Below are 27,500 nucleotides of genomic sequence, written 5' to 3' on the forward strand. Positions count from 1 at the left end.
TCTAAATGTTGTCCAGTTGATCTCGTTATGTAGGCACAATGATTTCATAACGAAATCTGCAACCTTGTGTCAATCCTGACAATTATTCTCTTAACACAATTTGAATGCCATTATCACCATACATCAATGGTTCTTTGGACTTCCATATCATGCACCGTTTTTTCTTCTTGGTACTCCCAAATTCCCCATTTCGCAGAGCAGATTTGTTCCTCCACTTCAAGTATAGCATTTGGAATACTGCTGCTGCATTTTCATCAACTTTTTCATTGGACTGAATATTTTTCCATTATTTTCAGAAATTGATTTCAAATTTCTAAATCATTTTTCACCTTGATATCTGATCGATCGTATCTTGCATCTTGGTGGGCGGCCAATCAGAAACACAAAAGGACAAACAACCTTTCATGCTCACACTCATCAGACATCATTGGTCTGCATTTTTATCACCACCAGAGGTGGGGACCAAGTCTAAGAGTTCGTGGTCGGTTGGTTAAGAAGTTCTTTATCCAGCAGCAGATGGAAGAGGATAGTCCAAGTTGGGAGAGTTTGTCAGTCAGAAAGTCTGGTTTTATAGTGTTGAAGGCAGAGCTATAGTCAATGAAAAGCATTCTTACGTAGTTCTCATGGTACTCCAGGTGGCTCAGTGCTGTGTGTAGAGCAATGGCAATAGCATCCTCAGTCGACCTGTTTGCTCTAAACAAACTGGTGAAGGTCCACTGAGGGAGGGATTGTATTCCTGATTTGGTGGGCGACCAACTTTTCGAAGCACTTCATGATCACAGGCGTGAGTGCAATAGGCCTATAATCATTCAGGCATATCAATGGTTGGCTTTTTGGGGTCAGGGATAATTGTGGTAGATTTCAGGCAGGATGCAATGAAGGGTTTTTGCTGGGAACAATTGAATTTTTTTGTGAAAACTCCAACCAGCTGGTCAGCGCAGGCTTTGAGCACTTTCCCAGGTACTCTGTGAGGGCCAGCAGCCTTCCTGGTGTTCACAGACTGCATTACCAGTTTCACTTCTTGTTCCTGAAATGTTAGTGTATTGTTGCAGGGTGGTGGTGGGGGTGTTGAGACTGGGTTTGATTTTTGTCAGTCTCAAAGCGGGCAAATAAATGGTTCAGTTCCTCTGCTAGTGGGGAATCTGCGTTAATAGACATTGTTATTGTCGACATCATTATCTTTGAGAATGTGCGCGTCATGGAAAAAATGTCAGATTTAATGGGAACTGTGTTGTTAGTCTCTTTTTTTAACCAGCGCATCAAAGTCTGGATTTAGGTTTCACTTTTTCTCTGCACTCTTTCAGTGTGGCTAGTGTAGGAACATGAGTCAATGCCTTGTTCAAAGTTTGCCTGGAGTAGACACGGGCAATTAATTCCACAATGGGCCTCTGGATGCAGGTTTTCGTTCCAAACTATAAGAGGAAACCTTTCCACCAATCTGGTATCTTAGAAGTGCAATCAGTGGATTGCAGTCAGGTGGTACTTGTTTTAGCAGAAATCTGTTTGTTAAACTCTCTGAGCTGGATTTATTGGAACAAAAACCTGCACCCACAGCGGCCCTCGAGGATGGGATTGATCAGGTCTGGCCTAGATATTAAAGACAGCTTGGATATAAAGGTTTTCACGTTTGTGCACGTCTTACACAAACTAATTCTAAACCTGAAGTTTCGCGTTGAGCTCTTTCAAGTGTGAAAATGTCCGTACGCAAAATCACAAATCCAGCTTTCGTTGCTCAGCTCAGGAAATTCCCTAGTTGCTCCAATAACACGGCAATCTCTTCTTCCATATTCCACACGTGTAGAAACACTTTGCCCAAACTCATCCAGGGGACACAGGAGTGATAAAGATAGGCCTGGTGAGCTGCTGTGCTTTTACAGAGGGTTAGAATGAATTAATTTGTTTTTAATTCATTTCGATGGGAAACGTTCGCACGAGTTACAAAAAGCTCGACACACAATCTCAGTCCCGGAATGAATTAAGATCGCATGTGGGGGTACCACTCTGCTTTCAATATGTTCAAGTTAAGAAAAAAGATCTAGAACCAATTCATTTTGTAATTCGGGGTACCACTTTCTGAGGATTCTTGAGACTTTTTTTGTTGAATGTGCAATTCAACTTTATTTGTATAACAGCAAGGCAACTTGTCCGTTACAAGTAATGCAAACTGCGGGACTCCTGACAACCTTCCTAAACTCTGGAAATCTCCCCAAAAAATGTCTGTTACCACTTTGAATTATTCGAATTCACCATCCCTGCGGCTTCTGCATCTTCCACATTTGATTAAACTGCACTGTAAACCGGATGCTTTCGGTTACACTAGTGCAGTGCTTCTCAAATAGTGGGGCGTGCCCCCCTGGGGGGGCTTGGTGCGATACCTGGGGGGGGGGGGGCGTGTAACCCTGGGGAACAGGATTTTATTTGGCCGTACTAGTATAAAGTGTAATTGCGCATCCACTACAGTAGCTGGCAGTGGCGCTCTCATTGTTACTTCTGTCATGTTTGCGAGAGTGCAACATTTCACGAGACAACAGTTGCCTTGGTTAGTGTTGAGTAGCCTGAACAGAAAGCTTCGACTGCGTTCTGTCTATAGCCTCCGTTATTCAACAACCCCCAACATGGAAAAGTTTTTAACAGGGATTAAAAGAAAAGCAGAGAGAGACAAAGAAAATGAGACAAAAGAAAGTCACCCGAAAGCTAAGACGAGGAAATTCGACGAAGCGTATTTAGCGCTTGGCTTCACTGTGACCACAGTTGGAGAAGAGGAAAGACGGTGTGTTTGCTGTGTCTAAAAATGCTCGCAGCGGACAGCATGAAGCCTAATAAATTAGCCCGTCACTTAAATACATTACACCCCAATCACGCCGATAAGAGTTGAGTTTTTTCAGCGAAAACGTGCTGAATATTGCCAACAGTCATCCCGCTTTGTGAAGGCTACTTCAGTAAACAATCGAGCGCTGTTAGCATCATATAAGGTGGCGTACCAAATTGTGCAGTGCAAAAAGCCCCACACCATAGCAAAGGAGCTGATACTGCCTGCAGCATTAGACATGGTCTCCGTCATGCTGGACGACGCCAGTGCAGCAGAACTAAAAACTATCCCTCTGTCCAATGACACTGTCGCCAGACGTATAGATGACATTGCTAACGATCTTCAAGAACAGCTGGTAGATAAACTCAAAGATAATAGTTTTTTTGCCTTACAATTTGATGAAGCAACTGACAGCAACAAAGACTGTCTGTTTATTGCTTATGTACGTTTTGACTTGTCAAACTCCCTGTGTGAGGATCTACTTTTTTGTAAATATGTCAGAGACCGAGCCACAGCTGAAGAGCTATTCAAAATTCTGGACTCCTTTTTGACTGAAAATGGGCTAAAGTGGGAGAACTGCATTGGTGTTTGCAGTGATGGTGCACAAACCATGGCAGGGAAGAATAAAGGACTTAGGGCACTCATCAAGACAGCCTCACCTCATGCTGAGTGGACACACTGTATAATACACAGAAGCACTTGCATCCAGGCAACTTTCCCCTGAATTTAGTGAGGTTATGACTGACATCGTAGGTGTAGTCAATTTTATAAAGACCAGACCACTAAAAACAAGAGTCTTCTCTGCCATCTGTCAGGAGATGGGAGCTGAACATCAAGCTGTGCTTTATCACAGTGAAGCAAGGTGGTTGTCACGAGGAAAAGTCTTGTCCCGAGTTTTTGAGCTCAGAGAGCAAATAAGAGTGTTTTCGGAGCAGGAGCACAAGTATGAAATGGCAGAAAAAATTTGTGATGAGAACTTCCTGGGAAAACTGGCCTACCTGAGTGACATATTTGGAAAGCTAAATGAACTGAATCTACAGCTTCAAGGGAAAGATAAACACCTCCCTCAGGTCACAGACAAGATTCGCTCTTTCACCCGAAAGCTTGCAATGTGGGGAAGGCAACTTGATGAAGGAAACACTGATTCATTCGAGAACCTGCATGAATTTCTGGACACTAATGACTATGATGCTGTTTCAGTGATTCCACACATTAAGCAGCATATTTCTTCACTGATGGGATTCTTTAAAAAGTACTTTCCTGAAAACAGTTCCCAGTATGACTGGGTGAGAGACCATTTCAGTGCACCAGCTCCAACTGGTTTCAGCTCTGCAGAAGAGGACCAGTTCATTGTCATGACATCTGACTCCACATTGAGGCTGAGCTTCACATCACAGACACTCAGTGCATTCTGGCTGAGTGTAGAGAGGTAGTATCCACTCTTAGGGGAGAAAGCTATAAGCATTCTGCTTCCTTTTGCAACATCTTACCTTTGTGAGATTGGCTTCTCTGCTGTTGCTGCACCGAAGACCAAGTACAGGTCCCAGCTAAACATTGAGCAGGAGTTGAGAGTTGCACTATCATGCTTCAAACCTCGCTTCAAAAAGCTGTGCACTGCAAAACGTGCTCATAGTAGCCATTACTCTTGACTTTCTCCTCATTTTGATAAAAAAATAAAGAAAAAATGAGCACTCATCGTTTAATTCATTATTGTTTGTAGGTTCAAATATTTTATATATTGTGCTCCTGAGTTAATGTTGCTGAACTGAATATAAGTTAGTTATATTATTAAATATTATTTATTGATTTTTTTTAATTTTGGCAATGGTGCCATAAGTTGGTCAAACATGTTTATAGTTTAAACAAGGATTTATTTATTTTTTATTTCAGGCATTGATGCACTTAATCTTTTCTGTTGCAGACTTAAAACAAGATTTAATAAAGTTATTCTTTGTAAGTTTGACTATATTTCTTTCTTTTTTTCCTATTCTTTAATGTTAATAAGTATAAAATTTTGTACTTATAACAATTTTATAAAATGATTTTATTTATAGTCACGGTGGAAAGTGTGGGGGGGGGGGGGGGGGGCGAATATTTTTCTTCTTGCCAGGAGGGGCCTAACAGAAAATAATTGAGAAGCACTGCACTAGTGCATTGTGAATCATCCGAGTTACAAGATCTGACAAATGATTCGTCTTGTGCGACATTAGCATGGCAATTGATTCTGCATTGATCGTATAAGTATATAAGTCGCATTTTCCTTTTGTTTTATTTTCATAAGGGGAGTAAGTATTATTAAGGCTGACTAAACCATCATTCCTTTGTTTTGGAGCAATTCCAATATTTCCGGGGTTGTTCAAAAAGAAGTAGGCGTACACAGCAATGTAAGTCTTATCAATATGCCTGCTCGGGTAAGCGCAAAATTGATGGCAAGTTCGATGGCAATTTGGATAAAACTTATAATAAGAAAACCAGACACTCGCAAAAGTATATTGATTCTTGTTCGACAAAATATCCCATTTGAAGCCATCTCCAAAAGGACCAACATTTGCACATTGCACAACATGCAAATGCCACTCCAATGTGACACATGGTAGAATGTCTGACTGTGGGACGCACATAGAAGGATCCAAACACAAAGATACTTCTTTTCATTATGCTGTACTTTTTCAATAGTAGGCAACACACTTTTATTTAAATGTCCCTGTTACTTTTTTTTAACCTTTTTATATTGAATTTGCGTGAATTGGATTCAACCTGGAAAAACTGGAAATGGGACAAGGACACTCCTGGGGTTGAAAGAGGCATGCAGCTTTGGACTTGCCTTGAGCTGGAGTGTGCCAGTCTCCAATGAAAAACAAATTATTGAACAAAATTAATCAGTTCCTATGGTGATATACTAATTTAAACCAGACTAAATTCGCAGCTGAGTATTTGTGCTGAGCTTTATTTTGAATTTTTAACCCAGACTTTTAAAATGTCTCATCAGATGTCTTACACTCATCAGATGTCTTACACTGCAACATTTGATGAGATACACCATCTCGAAGACAAGCTGAGGCAAATGGATGCTCAAGTCCAGGAGGCTGCCCAAGCTGGCTTGGAATTGCTTAATCAGATAACAGAAATGCAAACTCGTTTTGAAGAATTTAGAATGGAGATGACAAGTGCACTGGAGGTATGACATTGTGAATATTTCCAACCCTTTCTGCTATGGCACGCCGCCCGCGGACCCGCGGCACGCCGGCCGCCCGCGGACCTATGGTACACTGAAATGAAACATACGATGAATATCAAACCTGAGTGACATTCCTTCGGTGCAACTACGGTGGGATCTCTAATTACAAAATTAATTTGTTGCAGAAGTGGTTGAGAGAGGAAGGAGGGATTGGTATATATCTGGGGTAGGGAACCTATGGCTCAGGAATTGTAAGTGGCTGTTTTGATGGATGCCTATGGCTTTCCAATAACCTAATTTTTTTTTAGACATTTCTGCATGCATAATCCCATTGAGACGCTGGTAGGTTCATTAATAATTACCCTCCTTTGTAATTATTAATAACTGCAGGCAGACATCTTATTCAATTATTTACATTTAATTAAATAGATTGGATCACAGATAAGAACCTTAAGGGAGGATGTCTTCAAAAGTATCCTCTCGACCAGTATTTCGCGTACGGCTTTAAGGCATTTGGATAAAAACAATCACGCCTTCATTTGACCTAACAATCATAACAATTACATAAAGATGCCCGAAGTGCGTCACGAGTGTTATGGAAGTGGCAGAAACAACATCTTTGTTATTGGCCAGTGACCCTGGCTCCGTTGCAAAAGAGAACAACCGATCTCGAAGCCCCAGATTGGGTGAGTTGCTGGAAATGGCAGATATCCCGAGTCCTTGCTGCCTCCCAATCAACAACCCTCAGAGCCCGATACTGGGTGAGATGTAGCATAAACAATCCTTGGATAAGAAGTCCACGTGAGAGTGGACCAGGCGGCTGTCTATGACCTTGAGCCGAACAATAGAAAGAATGACTTAATGATTTAACAAAGAAATGAATTACTACAAATATATGTATAATAGTAATGCAGAATGAACCCAACAGACGCAATGATTGGCAATAGTTTAAAATGCTGTCAAAAGTATTCAGACTTTTTTTACTTTAAAAGTGGTGAAATGACAAAACTTACCACATTTTATTGTATTTTTTAATCCTGAATATGGATTTCAAGGATAACTATTTGAAAATATGAATTGTTTGAGGGTATATTCTGTTTAAAAGGCTCCCTACACCTGATATATATTGTCGTCAAGAAAGCTTTATCTCCGTCAAACTGGGCAATAGACATACTCGTGAACACGAACACAAATGTGGACACGAACACTAATGTGAACACAAAACTCTACACAACCAAGTAAAAAAAATGCAGTTTTACTGAATGGGCCCCCAGCACTTCCCACACAAATCAAACCCCTGGCAAGTTGGACATGCACAAAGATCCAACCTGATGCAGGTTGAGTGTTGCAAAATCGCTAATTTGCATGTTGAGGTTTGTAGAAGAAATTGAAGTGGGTGGCACTAAGCTCCGAGGTCACGCCCACCTAGAAAACACAAAGCAATGTCCTATTTGGTCCTCCAGGGTTAAAAATTCCTCGGCCGAACGCATCCACAAATTATACTTTGTTCACTTTTTATACTTATTTTAACTATGCTGTACTTTCCCTATAGTTTGCAAAAACAATATTTCAATTAATGTAAAACATGATACTAGTTTGATTTAAAATTTCCTACGTTTTAATTTTTTTACATTTTATATCGATTTTGCGTGAATTGCATTCATGCCAGACAAACTCAGGAAATGGGACAAGGATATTCCTCAAATGGGGTTGACGGAGGTTGGCAGTTTTGAATATTACTCAACTTTACCCTACATCTATTGTTCCCTCTGAACACTTTGTTTTTCTGTATCCAATATATTTCCTAAGGATCTAAAGCAAGACAAGTATACACTGCAGAAGGAAATGGTGCTGAGGACCCAACAAATTAAATCGTTGCACTGGGAGGCTGAAAATATGGAGAAACACTATAGGCGGCACATGGAAGATGAAAAAGAAAAACTACAGACAAGTCACCAAAGGGATGTTAATGAGCTCAACAACAAGGTAGTGTCTTTCTTAAAGTGTAAAGACCAGGTAAAGAGACAAAACCCTGTTAAATTGACAACACTATAAAATGTATTTTTATTTCTCTTGCCAAAATTGAATGAAAATGAATTCACCATTTATGGGATATAAAATGTGTAACCGGTCCCCCAGCATGGTATTTATGTTTTTGAGTACAGTATGTACTTGCATGTAAGCTGCACCCTAAAATTGCCTTGGAATTTTCTTATTTTACAATTTCTTGTGTATAAGCCACCTCCGATTCCCATTTTCACCTTCATATTATGGTTTTATTAGGGAGTACATGTTACTTTGAAGGGGAAAATCTTAAGAAAAATAATCACAATTGGTGGTATTTCTGAGATACTGTATGAATCAAAAGCATATAATTAGGGCCAATATCATAGGTTAATATGCCTGTCTTTGTAAATGCAAAATATCGGCTCATATTCCCATTACTGAGAGTGTGGACTCAGCAGGGGCAATATCTGCCTTCTCACTTTGTCTTCTGCCGTGCTTCCAGCGTACCACACTGTAATGCAGTATGCCAGGATACTCTCCACGGTGGCTCTATAGAAGGTTATCTGAAGCTAAGTGTCCAAGTTGTTCCTCCTGAGTACCCTCAGGAATTTGAGTTGTTTCTGGGCTTTTGTCACCACCACCACCACCGTGGTGTTTGTAGACCAGGAGAGCTTATCCGTGACGTGGATCCCAGGATTTTGAAGAGCTGGACCCTTTCTACACATACTCCATTTATGAGGAGTGGGGCCAAATCTGTGCTGTGTTTGCGAAAATCCAGGACTAGTTTTCGTGGTGTTCAGTGAGGACTGAGTACACAGCCTTCAGGGGAGCTAGTGCTCAGTGTAATGGAGGAAGAGTGGTGGGGACCAAGTCTAACAGTTTGTGGTCTGTTGGTTAAGTTTGTCACCCAGAATGTCCGGTATTATTGTGTTGAAGGCTGAGGTATAGTCAATGAAAAGCATCCTCACATAGTTCTCATGGTGCTCCAGGTTGCTCAGTGCTGTGTGTAGCAATGGCGTCCTCAGTGGTCCTATTTGCTCTATAAGCAAACTGGTGAGGGTCAACTGAGGTAAGGGTTGCATCCCAGATATGGTGGGCGACCAACTTTTCAAAGCACTTTGTGATCACTGGCGTGAGTGCAACAGGCCCATAGTCATTCAGGCTGTCAATGGTTTTCTTTTTAGGGACAGGGATAATGGTAGCAGATTTCAGGCAGGATGGAATGATGGATTGTTGCTGGGAACAATTGAAAATTTGTGAAAACACCAGACAGCTGGTCAGCACAGGCTTTGAGCACCTTCCCAGGTACTCTTCGGGGACAACAGGTTGCCAGTCTAGGCGCCAGTTATATTTTGGGTAGACGACCGCGGCACGATGATCCGGTCTTGGTGGATTGTCGCAAATTAGTCGTCTGATGGTTGCCTTGGCTGGGGCGAATGAGATTGGTCGTGGCTCATCGACCTTGGAGGAGGCGGCTTCCTTCGCTAGGGCGTCTGCCATCTCGTTCCCAGGCAACTCGCAGTGACCTGGGGTCCACAGGAGGGCAGTCCGAGCCCTGCGCTGGTTCAGCAGACGACGGATTTCGCCGGTGTCGGCCGAGTGGCTGGCGATGGCAGTCAGTAGTGATTGACTGTCCGAGCACACTGCGACATCACCAGCTATGTTCGTGTCAGTTAGCCATTGCAGGGCCATCATCATGGCCGCCTTCTCTTCCTCGAAGGAGGACTTGAAAGGGGCCCCACGCATCAGCTTTGAGTGCGTGGTGATTGGGTCTGCCGGATCTCCAGTGGTGACGATCATTGCCACCCCGCCGGCCCTTGTTCCATCGGTAGCAGAGCCGTCGGTGTAGATGGTGACCTCTGGTGCGACTGCACGGATGGTGGAGATGGCACGTTCCCGACTGGCGGGGGATCGAGTTTTGTGGCACTCCCAAGGGTTGCAGAGACCGTCCAGAGGTCGGTGTCGTTCACCCATGGGCACTCGATGGGGGGCGGGAGGACCTCTCGTTGGTTGGACAGGGCGGGGGGGAGGGCGGACATAATTCCCGACGCGGTCTTGCGCCAGCTGGAACGCTGGAGACGGTGCACGACTGTCTTAGTAGCAAGTTCGTGCCGAGGGTGATCAGGAGGAAGGCGGAGGGCTTTTTCAAAGGAGATGGCTGCTAGTTGGTTTACTCGCGAGGAGTAGGAGCACATGCCCGCTTCTAGCTGCAGCGCCTCGACTGGTGTAGTCCTCAGTTGGCCCGTCACGATGCGCAGGGCACTGTTCTGGGCGCGACCAAGGTCGTCGAGTCGGGACTGCGACAGGAAGGGTTGTCATGCTGGGGCGGCATAGTCCATGACACTCCGCTGAAGGGCGAGGTGGACAGAGCGTAGGCTGTTTTTCTGCCAGCCCCAGTCTTTTGTGGTCAGAGAGGCAAGGATGCGGTTTCGGGAAGTCACTGTCTTGGTGACGGCCTTCACGTGTGGCCCGAAACTCAGGCACCTGTCGAGCTTTACCCCAAGGAATTTGGGTGTGGGGTTAAAGCGCAGGCTCGTTGTTCCCACAGTGACGGACGGGGTCCAGGAAGCCTCCCTTGGGTCGGTTGAGAAGAAAGTGACCTCACTCTTCGAGGCGTTCAGCTTCATCTTCTTTTTGCAGCTCCACTCGCAGACAGCTCCGACTGCGTTCTGGATCGCCGCCTCAGCGTCTTCCTTGCGTGTACTCTGTGCCAGCAGGGCAACATCGTCGGCATAAAGCGCGATGTCGACACCTGCTGGGATGACTCTTCGGAGGTTGTTGATGTATAACACGAAGAGGAGGGGTGCCAGGACAGAACCTTGGGGGAGACCTTGGCGCAATGGAACGGACTTTCCCCACTCCCCGTTTATTAGGACCCTGGCTCGGCGGTCGGAGAGGAAGCTCTTTAACCACCGGGCAGTTTGGGCTGGCATGCCTGCGTCCAGCGCCGTCAGGGGGAGATCCTCTTTCCAGACACGGTCGTAGGCTTTGCAGTAGTCCAGCAGGGCCATCACTCCCCGGAGCGTTTTTTTCCGTTGGAAGCCGTCGCCAATGGTCTGCGCGACGTGGAGGATCTGGTCTTCGCAGCTCCTCAGTTTGCGGAAGCCCGCCTGCTCTCTGCAGATCCAACCTCCGGTTTCTGCCTCGTAGTACACTCGGTTGTGGATGATTCTCTCGAGGGTCTTCACCACGAGGTCAGGCTGATTGGACGATAGGAAGAAATGTCACTGGCAGGTTTGCCAGTCTTCCTGAGAGGTAGGATGGTTGCCTCTCTCCATGCCTGCGGGCAGGAGCCGGATCTGAAGGATTCATTGAAGATTCCCAGGAGTTCCCGCCTGGCCGCAGGTCCCAGCGCCTTGATGAAGGATGGGGGGATATTGTCCGGGCCTGGGGCGCCCGTCGGTCGCATCTGATGGATTGCAGTTCTGAGCTCCCGCTCGCTGAAATCCGCGCAGCTCTCGCCGTCAGCTGATGGGGCCTCCAGCCGTTGCTTCGCTTCTCGGATGCGGTGTCGTTCTTCGTTGGAGAAGGAGAGTTTGCACACTGCGGCATTGTGCTTTGCAAAAACATCGGGCGTGTTGGTTCCAAAACTCAGTACTGCATCTACTACGTCTTGAGTGAAGGTTGCCCAGTCGACGTCTTTGTGGTTCATCCGTGCCGTTGGTAGGGGCGGGCACGACGGGCGGACGACACAGGCCACAGAGATGGACAGGGGTAGGTGGTCGGATCCAAGGTCCTCATCAACAGTCCATTCGGCATGGTTGGCGAGCCGCGGGTGGGCAAAGGTGAGGTCGGGTGTGCTAAGCCCGCCGGTGTTTTGGTTCACCCTTGTTGCCGACCCGTTGTTCAGGAGTGTGATGGAGTTCCTCAGCAGCCAGTCCTCGATGTCGGCCCCACGCTTGTCGCTTGGCTGGTTCTAGTCCCAGAGGCTGGAGTGGGCGTTTAGGTCACCGCCGATGATCACGTCGGTGTTCGCCCCGATCCAGGTGAGGTCCAGTTCGGACTTTGGTCCCGGATCTCGGCATGGGGGTGCGTAGAGGTTGTGCACCGTCAGCCAGCGGTGCCGGGTCACACGTACCTTGATCGTGGACGACTCCAGGAGGCCCCGCAGGGAGGCGCCCAGGTTCATGAAGGAGAGGTCGTCTTTGATCAGGGTCATGAGTCCGCCCCCGGGTTGGTCTTTGGGGCGGTCGGCACGGACGACAGCATACCCCGGGAAGGTCGGGGTGGAGTCTTTGGCCCGCAGCTTGCTTTCCTGGATCAAGCAAATGTCGTACTTGCCTTCGACCATCCGCTTTTCCAGCTCGGCAGACTTTGTCTTCGCGCCGTCAGCATTCCACTGCAAGATGCGCAGCGTGGATCTCTTGGCTACGTCGGGGATGTCCGTCTTTGGTTTTGGGAAGGGTATGAGGGGGTTTGGGGGGTTGGGTTGGGGTTGGGAGGTAACCGGTGTCGGGGTGGTGGCACATTGTGGGCAGGACCAGGTGTTAGATGGCCTCATAGTTGCCGCAACATCACGATTAGTGCCTGAGCAGGACCGGTGGTAGGGGGCTCTGCAGGCTCGACAGGTGAGGGGCTGGGTCGACTTGGCGATGGTACGCTGGCAGCCGGTGCATTTCACTTTGTGCTGGGAGTCAGACGGGGGTTGAACTGCAAGGCCGGGCAGGTAGGGGCGGAGCAATGGAGCGGAGGTTGGCCGCGACGGATCGGACGGTGGCAGTAGTGGCAATCTCCGTCAGGTCCCGGGTTCGTTTCGACATCTCCGGCAAGGAGGAGGAGGCGGGAGGCCAGTGCCGGATACCAGGCCCTCCATCTCAAAAAGGGGAGGGAGGGGAGACTCCAGGGTCTCGGTGGCGCCAGCTCCCTGACCGGGTCGATGGTCAGAGTCGTGGGGTGCCCGCCTGACGAAGCACATTCGCCCAGAGGTCTGGTTGAATGGAAGGGGCCACGAAGAGGCTGTGCTTGTTCCCTTACCTCTGTTGGTACAGTGTTCCCTCGGTTATCGCGGTTAATGGGGACCGGGACCACCCGCGATAAGTGAGTTTCCGCGAAGTAGGGATTCCCCTTCATAAATGCTTAATTTGAATTTAATTCCAAAAAAAAAAAAAATGTACATTTTTTTAAAACATATTTTTTATTCCCCCTGTATACAGTACACCATATAGAATATGGGTAGAGAGAGTGAATTTCATGCTATAACAAAAAAAACTATAAAATATGTTGTTTCAAGGTAATATTTGTATTTTTTTTTAAATATTTTTTCCCCCAAAAAATTACGCGAAGCTCTGAGTCCACGGTAGCTGAACCGCGAAGTAGCGGGGGAACCCTGTACTTCCATAAACTTTATTTTATTCATATCAAGAGGAACTATTTTTGCTGAGTACATTTAAATTTTTTTTGTATGTAATTATACTCAGATATTATTACATTATAGTCTTTTCATATGTTCAGAATAGGATATAGAACAAGGGTGGGCAAGCTATTCCTCAATGGGCCGCAATGGGTGCGTTTTTTTCCTTCCAACCTATAAAAGGAAGATGTTCTACCAATCTGGTATCTTAGAATTGCAATCAGTGGATTGCGTCGGGTGCTTCTTGTTTGAGCACAAACCTCATTGGTTAAACAGTTTAATTGGTTGGTACAAAAACCTGCACTCTCAGCGGCCACTGGTTTTGTCCACCCCTGAATTAGATCTTGGCTTATTGAAAGCTATTTCATAGTTGTTAGGTTCATTAATAATTACCTTCGTCCGTAATTATCAATAACTGCAGGCAGACATCTTATTCAATTATTGACATTTAATTAAATAGAAATGGATAACAACAGGTAAAACCTCCGAAGGGGAGAGTCAGCATGTTCCTTTTACAACTTCCGAACGTCTCACCGAATAGACGTTCTCGTACCACTCTTATTGCCATGAATCAAAACAATTTACAGAGTTGTTGATTATTCCATCACGTATGAGTAAAAACAACATCTGGAACTACAATAACAATCAAAGTATTTTACCAATAACAAAAACAGGAGACTAGACCTAAACAACATTTAGATTAGAACAATTATGCCTTCCTTGACCTAAGAATCGTATAATAATTACATAAAGAAAAACCCGAAGTGCGTCACAAGTGTTATGGACGTGGCAGAAACAATATCTTTGTTATGGGCTCCGTTGCTGGAAATGGCAGATATCCAGTCCTTGCCCGATCAACAACCCTCTCAGCCCGATACTGGGTATGTGGATGTAGCAACAATCCTTGGAGAAGTCCATGTGAGAGTGGACTAGGCGGCAGTTCATGACCTTGCAACACTTTGAGAATAATAAGAGAATGATTTAACAAAGAAACGACTTAATACAACTATATTTATAATAGTAATACAGAATAAACCCAACAATAGTATTTGTTATTTGCTCTAAACTGGTCTTTTAAACATTTTTTTTAATTTTAAATAGTTGATTATGGGGCGGCCCGGTGGTGCGAGTGGTTAGGGTCTCAGCCTCACAGCTCTGGGGTCCTGGGTTCAAATCCAGGTCATGTCCATTTGTGAGTCCACTTGAGTTTGTATTTTCTCTCTGGGCATTCGTGGATTTCCTCCTGGTACCCTGATTTCCTCCCACATTCCAAAAACATGCATGGTAGGGTGATTAGACATTTTAAATTTCCCCTAGGCATGGTTGTCCGTCGCCTTGTGTCCTGCGACCAACTGACCTCTGATTCAGGGTGTCCCCTGCCTCCTGCCCGGAGTTAGCACCCCCTCTGACCCTAATAAGGATATAAGCGGTTCAGAAAATGAACTGAGATGAAGTTGATTATGACTAATTTTTGTCCTGTTTTCTCACTTACTGCATAAAACACCGACCCCCATATGACTTTTTTCTTTACAGATTATGCTTTTACAGTCATCACTGGATGAGTCACGAATGACTGAAGAACATTTGAAAGAAAATCTCGAAATGAAGACGGAGGTTCTTAATAATAAGATGGAGGAACTACGGATTCTCAATGAGGACACAGAAAGTTTACCATTATCAGAGTTAGTGGATGTGCGCAACTTTATCGAGTTGGAGAACATCAAGGTGAATGACACATTTTAGATTCTACTAATAGATAAAAGCTATACATCACAAACTATATACAGGGGCGTCCCCGGCGGACGAGTCGCTAGTGCGTCTGCCTCACAACTGTGAGGTCGAAGGCTCGATCCCAAGTCGGCCCCCGCTGTGTGTAGTTTGCTTGTTCTCCCGGGCTAGCCTGGATTCCTCCCATGCGGGGTAGCCTGGTTTAACACTAAATTACCCTTAGGTATGAGTATGTGCATGAATGGTTGGCCACCTCCATGTGCCCTGTGATTGGCTGGGATAGGTTCTAGAACCCCCCTGTGACCGAATGTTAGGTTCATTAATAATTACCTTCGTCCGTAATTATCAATAACTGCAGGCAGACATCTTATTCAATTATTGACATTTAATTAAATAGAAATGGATACAACAGATAAAAGCCTCCGAAGGGGAGCGTTACAGCAAGTGTCACCTTACAACTTCCGAACGTCTCCTCGAATAGACGTTTTCGTACGCTTCTTATTGCCATGAATCAAAACAATTTACAGAGTTGTTGATCATTCCATCACGTATGAGTAAAAATAACATCTGGGACTACAATAACAATCAAAGTATTTTACCAATAACAAAAACAGGAGACTAGACCTAACAACATTTAGATTAGAGTAATTATACAACTTCCTTGACCTAAGAATCATATAATATAATCATAATCCTATAATGGTTACAAACAGAAAAACTCGAAGTGCACGGTCGTCATAACGATAACAACATTCTTGTTATTGGCCGAATAGCCCTGGCCTCGTCACCAAGGGCCCACCAAATCTCAAGGACCCAGATTGGGTGGATTGTTTGTATAACCATCCTGGAACAGGCCGTCCAGGTTAAAGATGACTTGGCAATACTCGTGACCTCGCAACACTTTGAAAATAGAAAGAGAATGATTTAAACAAAGAAAGGAATTAATACAGAGAATAGAAAGAGAATGATTTAACAAAGAAATGAATTAATACGACTATTATAAAAGTAATACAGAATAAACCCAACACCGAAGAAAAATAAAATTAAAAAAAAGTACTATTAAAGCATTCTTGTGTTGCAGTTGGAGTTGGAAAGGAAACAAAAGGAATCACAGCACACAGAGCAGCGGCTGAAATTGATCAATAGCAGTTTACAACAAAATCTGAAGTTAACCATCGACGAAAGAAACAAAGAAGCTGCCACCTGGTACCAGACATTAGAGGTAAATTTTATATATTTCCTTGTGTTCTCCATACAACATACTGTTGCCTCGTGAATAATAAAGCCAAAACATTTCGTGGTGAAAAGATGTGCAAGACGGAGGGGGAGGGAGAGATGGAGGGGGGGGGGACAGAGGGTGGGAGATGGAGGGGGGAGATGGAGGGGGGGAGAGAGACGGAGGGGGGGGTGGAGGGGGGGAGACAGAGGGGGGGTGGAGGGGGGGAGAGAGAGATGGGGGGAGAGGAGGGGGGTGGGAGATGGAGGGGGGAGACGGAGGGGGAGAAAGAGACGGAGGGGGGGGGCGAAAGAGACAGGGGGGGGCGAAAGAGACAGAGGGGGGGGGCGAAAGTGACGGAGGGGGGGGGAAGTGACGAGGGGGGAGACGGAGGGGGGGAGAGGGAGAAGGAGGGAGGGGGGAGAGAGGGAGACAGAGGGAGGGGGGATAGAGAGAGACGGAGGGAGGGGGGATAGAGAGAGACGGAGGGAGGGGGGATAGAGAGAGACGGAGGGAGGGGGAGAGAGGGAGACGGAGGGAGGGGGCGAAAGAGACGGGGGGGGGAGTGACGGGGGGGAGGGAGACGGAGGGGGGAGGTTGAGACGAAGGGGGGGGAGAGAGGGAGACGGAGGGGGGGGAGAGAGGGAGACGGAGGGAGGGGGGAGAGAGGGAGACGGAGGGAAGGGGGAGAGAGGGAGACGGAGGGGGGGGGGGGCGAAAGTGATGGAGGGGGGGGGGGAGTGACGGGGGGGGAGGGGGGAGGGAGACGGAGGGAGGGAGAGGGAGGGGGGAGGGAGGGAGACGGAGGGAGGGAGGGGGGAGGGAGGGAGACGGAGGGAGGGGGGAGGGAGGGAGGGAGACGGAGGGAGGGGGGAGGGAGGGAGACGGAGGGAGGGGGGAAGGAGGGAGACGGGAGGGAGGGAGGGAGGGGGGAGGGAGGGAGATGGGAGGGAGGGAGACGGAGGGAGGGAGGGAGACGGGAGGGAGACGGGAGGGAGGGAGGGGGGAGGGAGGGAGACGGAGGGAGGGAGACGGAGGGAGGGGGGAGGGAGGGAGACGGAGGGAGGGGGGAGGGAGGGAGGGGGGAGGGAGGGAGACGGAGGGAGGGGGGAGGGACGCGCCGAGAGAGGGAGGGAGACGGAAGGAGGGAGAGGGAGGGAGGGGGGAGGGAGAGGGACGCGCCGACAGAGGGAGGGAGAGGGACGCGCCGACAGAGGGAGGGAGAGGGACGCGCCGACAGAGGGAGGGAGAGGGAGAGGCGCCGACAGAGGGAGGGAGAGGGAGAGGCGCCGACAGAGGGAGGGAGAGGGAGTGGCGCCGACAGAGGGAGGGAGAGGGAGAGGCGCCGACAGAGGGAGGGAGAGGGAGAGGCGCCGACAGAGGGAGGGAGAGGGAGAGGCGCCGACAGAGGGAGGGAGAGGGAGAGGCGCCGACAGAGGGAGAGAGAGGGAGAGGTGCCGACAGAGGGAGAGAGAGGGAAAGGCGCCGTCAGAGGGAGAGAGAGGGAGAGGCGCCGACAGAGAGGGACGCACCGAGAGAGGGAGAAGCGCAGAGACGCGCCGAGAGAGGGAGAGGCGCAGAGACGCGCCGAGAGAGGGAGAGGCGCAGAGACGCGCCGAGAGAGGGACGCACCGAGAGAGGGAGAGGCGCAGAGACGCGCCGAGAGAGGGAGAGGCGCAGAGACGCGCCGAGAGAGGGAGAGGCGTAGAGACGCGTGGAGAGAGAGACGCGCAGAGAGAGAGACGCGCGGAGAGAGAGACGCAGAGACGCGCGGAGAGAGAGACGCAGAGACGCGCGGAGAGAGAGAGACCGAGACACACTGGATTGGCAGACCATGGTTGTGGTCAATGTTTTCTCTAAGCTGTGCACATTCGTAATTGCGCACTACCCTCGTCTGCTCCGCGCAGCAGCAATTATATGTTGCGCACTAAATAAAATCCAAACTTTTTTTCCGCCTTTCTCTATGATCGCTCTGTTTACACGACAGTCAGTGGCAGTAGCTCTGTCCACTCGTGTTTTTCGTGTTGCACAGCCCTTCTATCTTTTTTTCCTTACATTGTAATATTTTACATTCTCTTTTATTTTATTGTGGAAATAGAAGACCAAAGGGTGAAATCGGGTGCGAACTGTCTAAATCTACTGTGTGTGTGGTTGTGTGTGTGGTTGTGTGTGCGATTGTGCGCGCGTGTCTAGTATGTGTGATGTTGGCTCATGGCACACTAATAAGGAACTCACTTCAGAGCTGAGCAGCCATTATGCCATAGAAAGATGAAAATGTCGCACTTGCCCGGAGTGCATTGTTCTTTGCTCGCGCTGGGGCTGTGCTCACCTGTGGGAATAGTTGGTAACTAACCTGTGTGAGGCCCCATGTCCGCCAACACCATATTAACCTCGGGTCTGACATCAATGAGACACTGCTTCCCATAGCCAATGGAGGCCAGCGGCGTGTTATGACATAGTCAATGAGAAAGCAATTCTACTACGACAATTGCAAAATAAAATAGTGGTACCTCGACATACGAGGGCCCCGACATACGAGCAATTTGAGATACGAGTAAAATTTTGAGCAAATATTTATCTTGCGATACGGTACAAATTTTGATATACGAGCAGACAGCGGACACAAGGGGCTGCTCATAAGAACATCATGGGCACTGTCTCACTCCCTGCAACTCCCTCGTGTAATGTCTCCGCGTGCACTAGGCGGAGCGTTGCATTTTCTTCAGTGTTTTCCGTTCAGTGCGAATGGCGTAAATACTACTTCTCGTCGGCAAGTGGTCATGCTTTATCCTATTGTGAGGACATTTGTGTGCATCATTATGGGAATATTTTGAAGGGAATACAAAAGCAAACAATTGATAGGTTACATGTGAAAGTCAGGGTGGAGTTGGTGCAAATACAGCCAGCCCGGCCGGGAGAAGAAATGTATCAAAATTTAAAACAAAATCATCATTAAGTTTAGTGTAAGGTTAGATTAAACACATTTTCGAGTGTGTCTGCATCGTATCCAAGTTCATTTAAATTTGTTCGTTTTATGTTACGAGAGCATTGCCGTGCAGTCAGGGTGGAGGCGGGGCCAATAAAGACAAGCCATGAGAAGAAGAGTATCCAAATTTAAAACAAAATTAGAATTAAATTTAGTCTAAAGGTTAGATTAAATGTATTTTTGAGTGTCTGCACCGTAATCCATGTTCATTTACATTTGTTTAATGTTTTGTTAAGAGCGCGTTGCCTGCAGTCAGGGTGGAGGCGGGGCCAATGAAGCCAAGCGGGGAGAAGAAAATTATCAAAATTTAAAACAAAATTAGAATTAAGTTTAGTGTGGATAAAGTACCCCTCTGTCTCTCTCTCTCCCCAAGCAAAATCTGTATAATTTTAGTACTATTAAACACATTTAGTAATATTAAACCACTAGTTATTTGTTACTTTGTTAATAGATGTCAAATTGGAACAAATAAAATTGTTTTTCCAATCCCATATCCTGTTTTGGATGTTTTTTCAGAGGGTTGGAATGATTTTGTTTTTAGTTGATTTCTATGGGAAACGTTCGTTTTAGTTACGAAAATATCAACATACGAGCTCAATCCCGGAACGCATTAAACTCGTATCTCGAGGTACCACTGTACAGGTAGTGTATTTATGTTTTGGGTAATATTTCACTTTTTTACGGAACTTGAATTGTTTTTTCCTTTGTTGGTTTAGGATTCGCATTCCAATCAAAGCTTTTTACAATCTGAACATTTTGTATGTTGAAGCACTTGGAAGTACAAGTACCAATATAATTAGGTTACAAAAAGCCTTTATGGATTGAAATTTAAAAAAAAAAAGCACAAACCCATCCCCAATCTCCTGTGCGTCGTGTTCGGACACTTGCACAGGGCTTGCATAATTCATAAAATTGTGTTAAACTCGGTTGTTATTTGTTTTACTTTTAATACAGCATGTCATACGTTAAAACCTGGCTTAGGTTTTATTTCTTCATTTGTCTTCTGTTATACAGAAATCCCGTGAGATGAACCGGGAACTCCAGGCCCAATTGTCAACCGTTCAACAACAGTCCCAGGATCCAAACAGCAAGGGAAATTCTGTTTTTGCTGAGGTAAACTAAATTAGAAAAATCTGATCTGCACTTAGTCTGTGCGCATGGTCGTTGTGGTGTGCAGCCCTGACATAATGCTTAATAATGCTGTTTCATAATCTATTGTCTTCATATGTATTTCAGTTGGCAGATAAATCTGATGAAATGGAAAAAGATCTTAAAAACATGAAGGTCCTGTACGAGTCACTTCAAACACAGTATGACTTCAATAAACAACAGTTGCAGCGAATGAAGGTACACCACAATGTTTTATGTATTAGGCTCATGTGTCTGGTAAGCTTTCTGATGTTAAGATTGCCATGATCGCCAACATACCATAATGAATAACCATAATTTTATTCCTGTTCATTTATTCGATATACAATAAATTATGCGTAACTTCAGTAAATGTTTTGAAATATTTTTAAAAGCTCTTCACTGCATTTTGGATAGTTCAAATTGCATTTAAGTGCCAAAAAGGTAAATCTAATTGTGTTCTAGTAAAATTCATGGTTAGAATTGTTTTTCCAAGACTATTTGGATTAATGTTCATATAAATTAGTTTGACCCATGAAAAAGAACCCCACACATTTTAAACTGAAACGCCACAGTGATGTGGCAATGCGAAAGTCCTATTTTCACTCCGTAGGTTCACACGACTTTTTCATGCTATACTTGGAAGCACATTGATAGGTTCACCAATAGGCATTCCCAAATGCACACACAAATAAAACAGACGTCTGACTCATAACCGGTGTCTTTCATGAGAGAACCCAACCTAATACGTCTTTGCCCTAGGTTCATTCTGGCGTTTCGACGCCTCTCTTGCTGCTTTATTACATTAGATTTACAAGAATCAGTTGTCAAAACAAATGGAGGTCTGCCAGATCTTCCCATGGGAGCGGTATGAACCACCCTGTGCGAATTCAAAATAATGGAGAGTTCTCCGGATCGTCCCAAGCAGTGTGAAAGACCGTGTGAGAGGTCGATGGTTCTTTAAAACTTTCTTCTTCATTGCCAGCCAATACATTCTAATGTAAGACTAATAATCCTAAGTGAAGCAAAGTGTTCTTCATTGCAAGCAAATATATAATAATGAATGACTAAGAACGCTACCACCCATGTCCACACATTGTTGCTTTCTGCCGTTGCAGCCGATCGTTTGCCAAAAACAGGAAGTGCTTTGTAATGTGGTGAGTCAAAACTTTGTGGAAAACTGCATAAAAAAGTCTCCTGTATCCTAAACCAAACAGGAAGTCTGGCATCTTCAATTAAAGTTGAAAAAATGAGAACTTGAACTCAACTTTTACTTTTCCACCTCACAATTTGTGGACCTTTTCCCAAGACTATGGCCACCAATAGGTGTGAAAACAGACTTTTCTTGTCTGGGTGTTGTCTCCACTGTCGCTCAAAGTTCAACTTGTGTTTGCCAATGTGCTAAGCTAGCTACCATACCAAATCGAATGTTCAACCAGTATATGTCAATTGTATCTCAACTATTACTATAGTTATGTAGGTTTTTCTTTAGGTTGGCGTGGTTTCACAGCTCAGTGATGTTCCACTTGATCTTTTAATTGTCATTTTGACCAGCCATTACTCGGCTGGAATTTAAAATATCTGCCAACCCTCTGAACCTAATTAAGAGTCACACACTAAACAGACCTATTGGGCTTATTTGCAAACACTCAACAGTGCCGACTAATGGTAAAAAAAACTCACTCCTTTTACTTATTCCTGTACTATTTGCTTTTTTTCCTCATGAATTTCAATCATTGTGGTCAAACCACCTTTGTCAGAGTAGACTTCTTGTTGTGTCCATGGGTCGAATGAGCAATTTCGCGACACTCCGAGCCACGTGGGCTCAATGTAGACCAGACACAGCTGCATTTATCAAGAAGTATATTTATTAAATGTTAGTTATAGGCGTATGAAAAGACTAATCTCATCTGTACATTTAAAAAATATATATACTTAAAGTACTGTCTGTACTCGAAGTGAAAGTAGATCCTCTCTGCTTGATTTTATTGAAGCTCGAACAGAGTGCACATTTGGACAGCAGTGAGACAGGAACAAAGACCCACTCTACTGACTATCTCAGCATATTTTATGCAGTACAATGAAGGACATCCTTCGCAATCGCGTCTGACGTCTAGGCACAGTATAGTGAGACCGTCATCACCTCGGCACAGTCTAGTATCTTTAAGGTTAGCCTGACCATGGCTCATGAACACATATTGCTATCTGCTACTACCAGGTGCCTCAATATTCCACAATAATTTAAATAAAAAAAACATCTTATTGGGAGCTTCAGTCCAAGTCCTCCTCTTCGATAGTCATTCGTGGAATCTCCCGAGCTGCCGTAGGAAAGCTTTTTAAGAGGAACTTTTGCAAGGTTTTTTTTTACGCACAAGGTAGATGTTAATGGAGAGTTGAATTGAATTAAATTATTTTATTGTCATTTGAAAAATATACAGTCGACTTACGATCGTAATCCGTTCCGAGACTGTGATCGTATAACAAGCTTTTCGTAACTCGAGCGGACGTTTCCCATTGAAATGATTTGAAAACAAATTAATTCTTTCCTACCCTCTGAAAAAACACCAAAAACAGGATATTGGATTGGAAAGTGATTTAATAGTATCAAAATGTGTTTAATAGATGTAAAATCAGACGGATTTCGCGGAGGGGAGAGACAATGAATGACACACGGAGGCGGAGGTGGGGGCTGTTCGGGGGGACTTTATCCACGGCAACAACGCACTCGTAAACAAACAAGCAAATTTAAATTAACTTGCATAACTATATACAGACACTCAACTTTTAATGTAATTTCACACAAAACTGAATTCTAATTTTGTTTTTAGCTTTTTTCACCTTAGTTCTACGGGTTGACCCTAAATTAAAAATGCAAAGTCCGTCTAGTGGTCATAGAAATATTTAAACACAAAAGATATACAAAAAAGACAGTGCCATGGCCACCTGGCTTGGACGCATCATGAAATTTTGATCGTATTTCGGGCGAATTGTTCTATCTAAATCTTTGTCGTAAGACAAGAACTTTGTATGACGAGGTTCCGCTGTAATGACATTTAAAGCTTTTACCACATAATTTACAAATAACAACACCGACAAATGAATAACCAATAAATAATATATGAATAAGTAATTTACGTGAAATCAGCCGAGCGGAACGGCCTTGTTCTGTCTGACGGTCCCCAGACTTTTGGTTGCCGCACATTTGGTTCAACGGACGTTTGGTTGCCGCACGTTTGGTAGAACGGGCGTTTGGTAGAACGGGCGTTTGGTAGAACGGGCGTTTGGTAGAACGGGCGTTTGGTAGAACGGGCGTTTGGTAGAACGGGCGTTTGGTAGAACGGGCGTTTGGTAGAACGGGCGTTTGGTAGAACGGGCGCTTGGTAGAACGGGCTTGTTACGACTCCCCCTGGGGTATGATATACCAGGGAGTCGCAACTATCACAGCAGACAGGTTCGGTCAAAGATGAGTTCGGACAAACACTGCAAGTAGCCTTAGTTATATTTTAAGGAACTTAAGGGAAGATACAGCAAAGCAACAAGACTTCCTTCAAAGTATCCTCTCAAACAGTAATTTGCGTACGGCTTCAAGGCCATAAATCAAAACAATTACAAGGTTGTTGATTAATTCAACATGCGTAAGCAAAAACAACATCTGTAACTATAATAACAATCAAGGTATTTTAACAATAACAGAACAAGAAACTAAAACCACCCTCATTTGGATTAAAACAATCACGCCTTTATTTGACCTAACAATCATATAACAATTACATGAAGAAGCCCAAAGTGCATCACGAGGTATGCACACTATACGAGTGTTATGGAAGCGGCAGATATCCCGAGTCCTTGCTGCCTCCCGATCAACAGCCCCCACAGCCCGATACTGGGTGAGATGTAGGATAAACAATCCTTGGATAAGAAGTCCACGTGAGAGTGGACCAGACGGCTGATGTTGACCTCGAGCACTTTCCGAACAATAGGAAGAATGATTTAACAAAGAAATGCATTACTACACATATATGTATAATAGAAATACAGAATAAACCCAACAGGACATTTGGTAGAACGGACGTTTGGTTGAACGGACGTTTGGTAGAACGGACGTTTGGTAGAATGGACGTTCAAATTATGACAGAGTTTACTGTTGAAACCAGCTCTCAAAATTGTAATCATGAGAGAGAGTGAGTTTAATATCTAAATATCCACTGTTAAAACCAGCTCTCTAAATTATAATCATGAGAGTTTAATATCTAAATATCCAATGTCAAAATATCCATAAGAGTACTCATTTAACACCGTCTGCTGACATTGACTGCCATAGGCGTCCAATTAACCTTCATAAGAGCACTAATTTAATACATCGGCTGCTGCCATTGACTGCCATGGTGTCCAATGAACCTTCATTCTCTCTGGGAAAACTTGCGATGCAGCAATGTTGTAATATCAAGGTTATCAAAAAGACCACTCATTTAACACTTCGGCTGCTGCCATCGACTGCCATGGTGTCCAATGATCCTTCATTCTCTCTGGTGCAATGTTGCAAAGCAGCAATGTTGAAATATCAAAATTATCAATAAGAGCACTCATTTAACACCGGCTGCTGCCATTGACTGCCACAGGAATTTTGAAAAGGCTGCAATAGTAAGTATTATGGAAAATAATTTCCTTAACTCTGACACATGTGGATGCTTTTTCCATTTCAGTCAATGCCTTTGGAGAAAAAAAACAGGCATGTGGCCTACAAATATGGTACACTGACCCAATAAATACTTAACTCATATAAAAATTACAGCGCTTGCGTTCGTCCCAAAGGAGGAAGTCATAGAAGCATTTAATGAATTGAGGCTTCAGTAGACGGGGAAACAGATGAAGTCCTAAAATAATTTCTCCTCTACTTTGAGACCACTTGGCTAGGTGCTGTTTTAAGGGGAAGGCGACGCCATCCAAATTTATGTCATCTTATAAACAAACTCAAATTAGAGCAGAATGACTGGGAAATAACAATACAACAGACATCATGGGGTATTATGCCTAGACACACCAAAAAGAAATGCGCACCTGTTAATGAGCGGTTGAAAAAGGTCTCGGAGAACTATGAAAACCCAGATCGATTCGCAAACAAAGTAGAGCACTTACAAGCCATTGCATATAATTTGTAAGTTTTACTATTTTAATAAAAACTCCCATCTGTGAATTCCCTTTGTACATAATTTGTCTAAGTTTGTATATGTAATTTTTTGGACATAAATTTTAAGTTTTACTGCTTCAATAAAACACCATCTGTGAATATGCTTTGTCTTCTTGTTAATAAATTAATTTTACTTATTGCCTTTTATTTTAATGTCAAAGTCCCAGGCTAAAAGTATACCAAGAATTTATTTGTTTGATAAAAATGACCATCTAAAGTATTTCAACATTGCAAGTTCTCCCAGGTAGAATCAAGGTTCATTCGATGCCTATTGCAGTCAATGACAGCAGCAGCCGGTGTGTTGAATGAGTGCGCTTATTTATATTTTGATATTAGATATTTAGATATTAAACTCACTCTCCCATGATCACAATTTTGAGAGCTGGTTTCAACAGTAGATATTTAGATATTAAACTCAATCTCTCATAATTAGAATTTTGAGAGCTGGTTTCAACAGTAAACTGTCATAATTTGAACCTGTTCTACCAAACGTCCGTTCTACAAAAACGTTTGGGCGACCAGACGTCCGGGCGACCAAACGTCTTTTGATGAAACGTCCCCTGAGAAAGCGGCAGGCTGACCGGTCCGGCGGTCCTCTGGTCAGGCCTGTGAGGAAGCGGGAGGCTGGCCGGACGAGTCCAGCCCATGGGTAGCCGCCGTGCTCGCCGGTCCGGCCCGTGAGGAGGCGCCGGGTGTGTCTGTGCGGCCCGTGACAAGGCGCTGGGATGGCCGGTCCAGCGGTCGTCTGTCAATTTATATAGTTAGCCTCCATATACTAGTTTTAACATTTGTTTTAGCGAGTCAAATTTATTTTTGAAATTCTGTTTAATCCATTGTTTTTTAAATTTAAAGATCATAGAAAAATAATTCAAATTTCTTTTTGTTCAGGTTCACATTGCCACTTTGATGCAACTCCGATGTTCAAAGGCTGACCACTCTCAAATGGAGAGACTACAGTCTCTGTTATCAGTAAAAAATGATGAAATACACAACCTCATGATTAAATCACAAAGACTTGAAAAGGTTGAGGTGAGTTTTGATGATTTGGAAATCATCAATGTGCGTGGGTCGGCAAGATATTGGATATACCGTATTTACTCACATATAAGCCGCCTGCGCTAATTCCCAATTTCCACGTCCATATTCATGGTTTTAATCAGGAATACAAATGTCTTTGAAGGGAAAATCTTAAGAATAATCACAAGTGGTATTTCTGAGATACTGTATGAATCAAAAGCACATTAGGGTCAATATCATAAGTCAATATGCCGGTGTTTTTAAATGCAAGGTATCAAATTATTCAATTACAAAGAAATAAGTCTATCTTGATGAGAACCTGATGCTTTCTAATTACAGAAATTACAATTTTCTTACCAGAAGTTTAAGATGTTGTGACAGCCATATTGCTAGACAAAATATCAATTTTTTTTCAATGGTTCAAATTACCCCAATAGTTGTCACTTTTTACAAGAAATACAACAAGAAAAATCAAAGTGGAATTTTGTTTTATTTCAAAATAAAGGCATATCGCCAGTAAGAGCTCGTTTAACAAAAATATAGGCCGCATTAGCTTGTGTCACGATGCCGACGCAACGGCACCATTTTGTTATTGTGTCACGGCACCGTCAACTTGCAGATTTTTTTTGCATGTCGTGTTTTTACGAGCATATAGGCTGTACCCTCGATTTCAGACAAAAGTAGCTTATATGCGAGTAAATACGGTAGCTAATTTTTAAAATTTACGATATAGCTTCTCAGACCTCTGTTTACATGCTTACGCTTCCAACCATAATATTTTTTACAGAGACAAGGGTAGGATAGAAAAAGACACTTTATCCTTATACTCACTGAGATTTTATGCAACTAAAATTCCTGTGTTAGTGACAGCTGTTGTAAGGTTATTGTAATGT

General features: G+C 44.5%; 1 protein-coding gene and 1 pseudogene across 1 annotated transcript in view; both read left to right on the forward strand.

The window, feature by feature from the left end:
- Positions 1 to 27,500, forward strand: part of LOC144195896 (protein Spindly-B-like) — a 61,457-nt gene that overhangs the window by 2,727 nt on the left and 31,230 nt on the right. The window contains 7 exon segments of the mRNA XM_077715766.1: positions 5,799 to 5,987; positions 7,797 to 7,973; positions 14,878 to 15,069; positions 16,154 to 16,294; positions 20,289 to 20,387; positions 20,511 to 20,621; positions 26,479 to 26,619. Of these exon segments, the coding sequence (XP_077571892.1) occupies positions 5,799 to 5,987; positions 7,797 to 7,973; positions 14,878 to 15,069; positions 16,154 to 16,294; positions 20,289 to 20,387; positions 20,511 to 20,621; positions 26,479 to 26,619 (1,050 nt within the window).
- LOC144196000 (uncharacterized) lies at positions 16,381 to 19,373 on the forward strand (annotated as a pseudogene).

Source organism: Stigmatopora nigra, chromosome 4 (assembly GCF_051989575.1).
Source record: "Stigmatopora nigra isolate UIUO_SnigA chromosome 4, RoL_Snig_1.1, whole genome shotgun sequence".
Taxonomy (NCBI): domain Eukaryota; kingdom Metazoa; phylum Chordata; class Actinopteri; order Syngnathiformes; family Syngnathidae; genus Stigmatopora; species Stigmatopora nigra.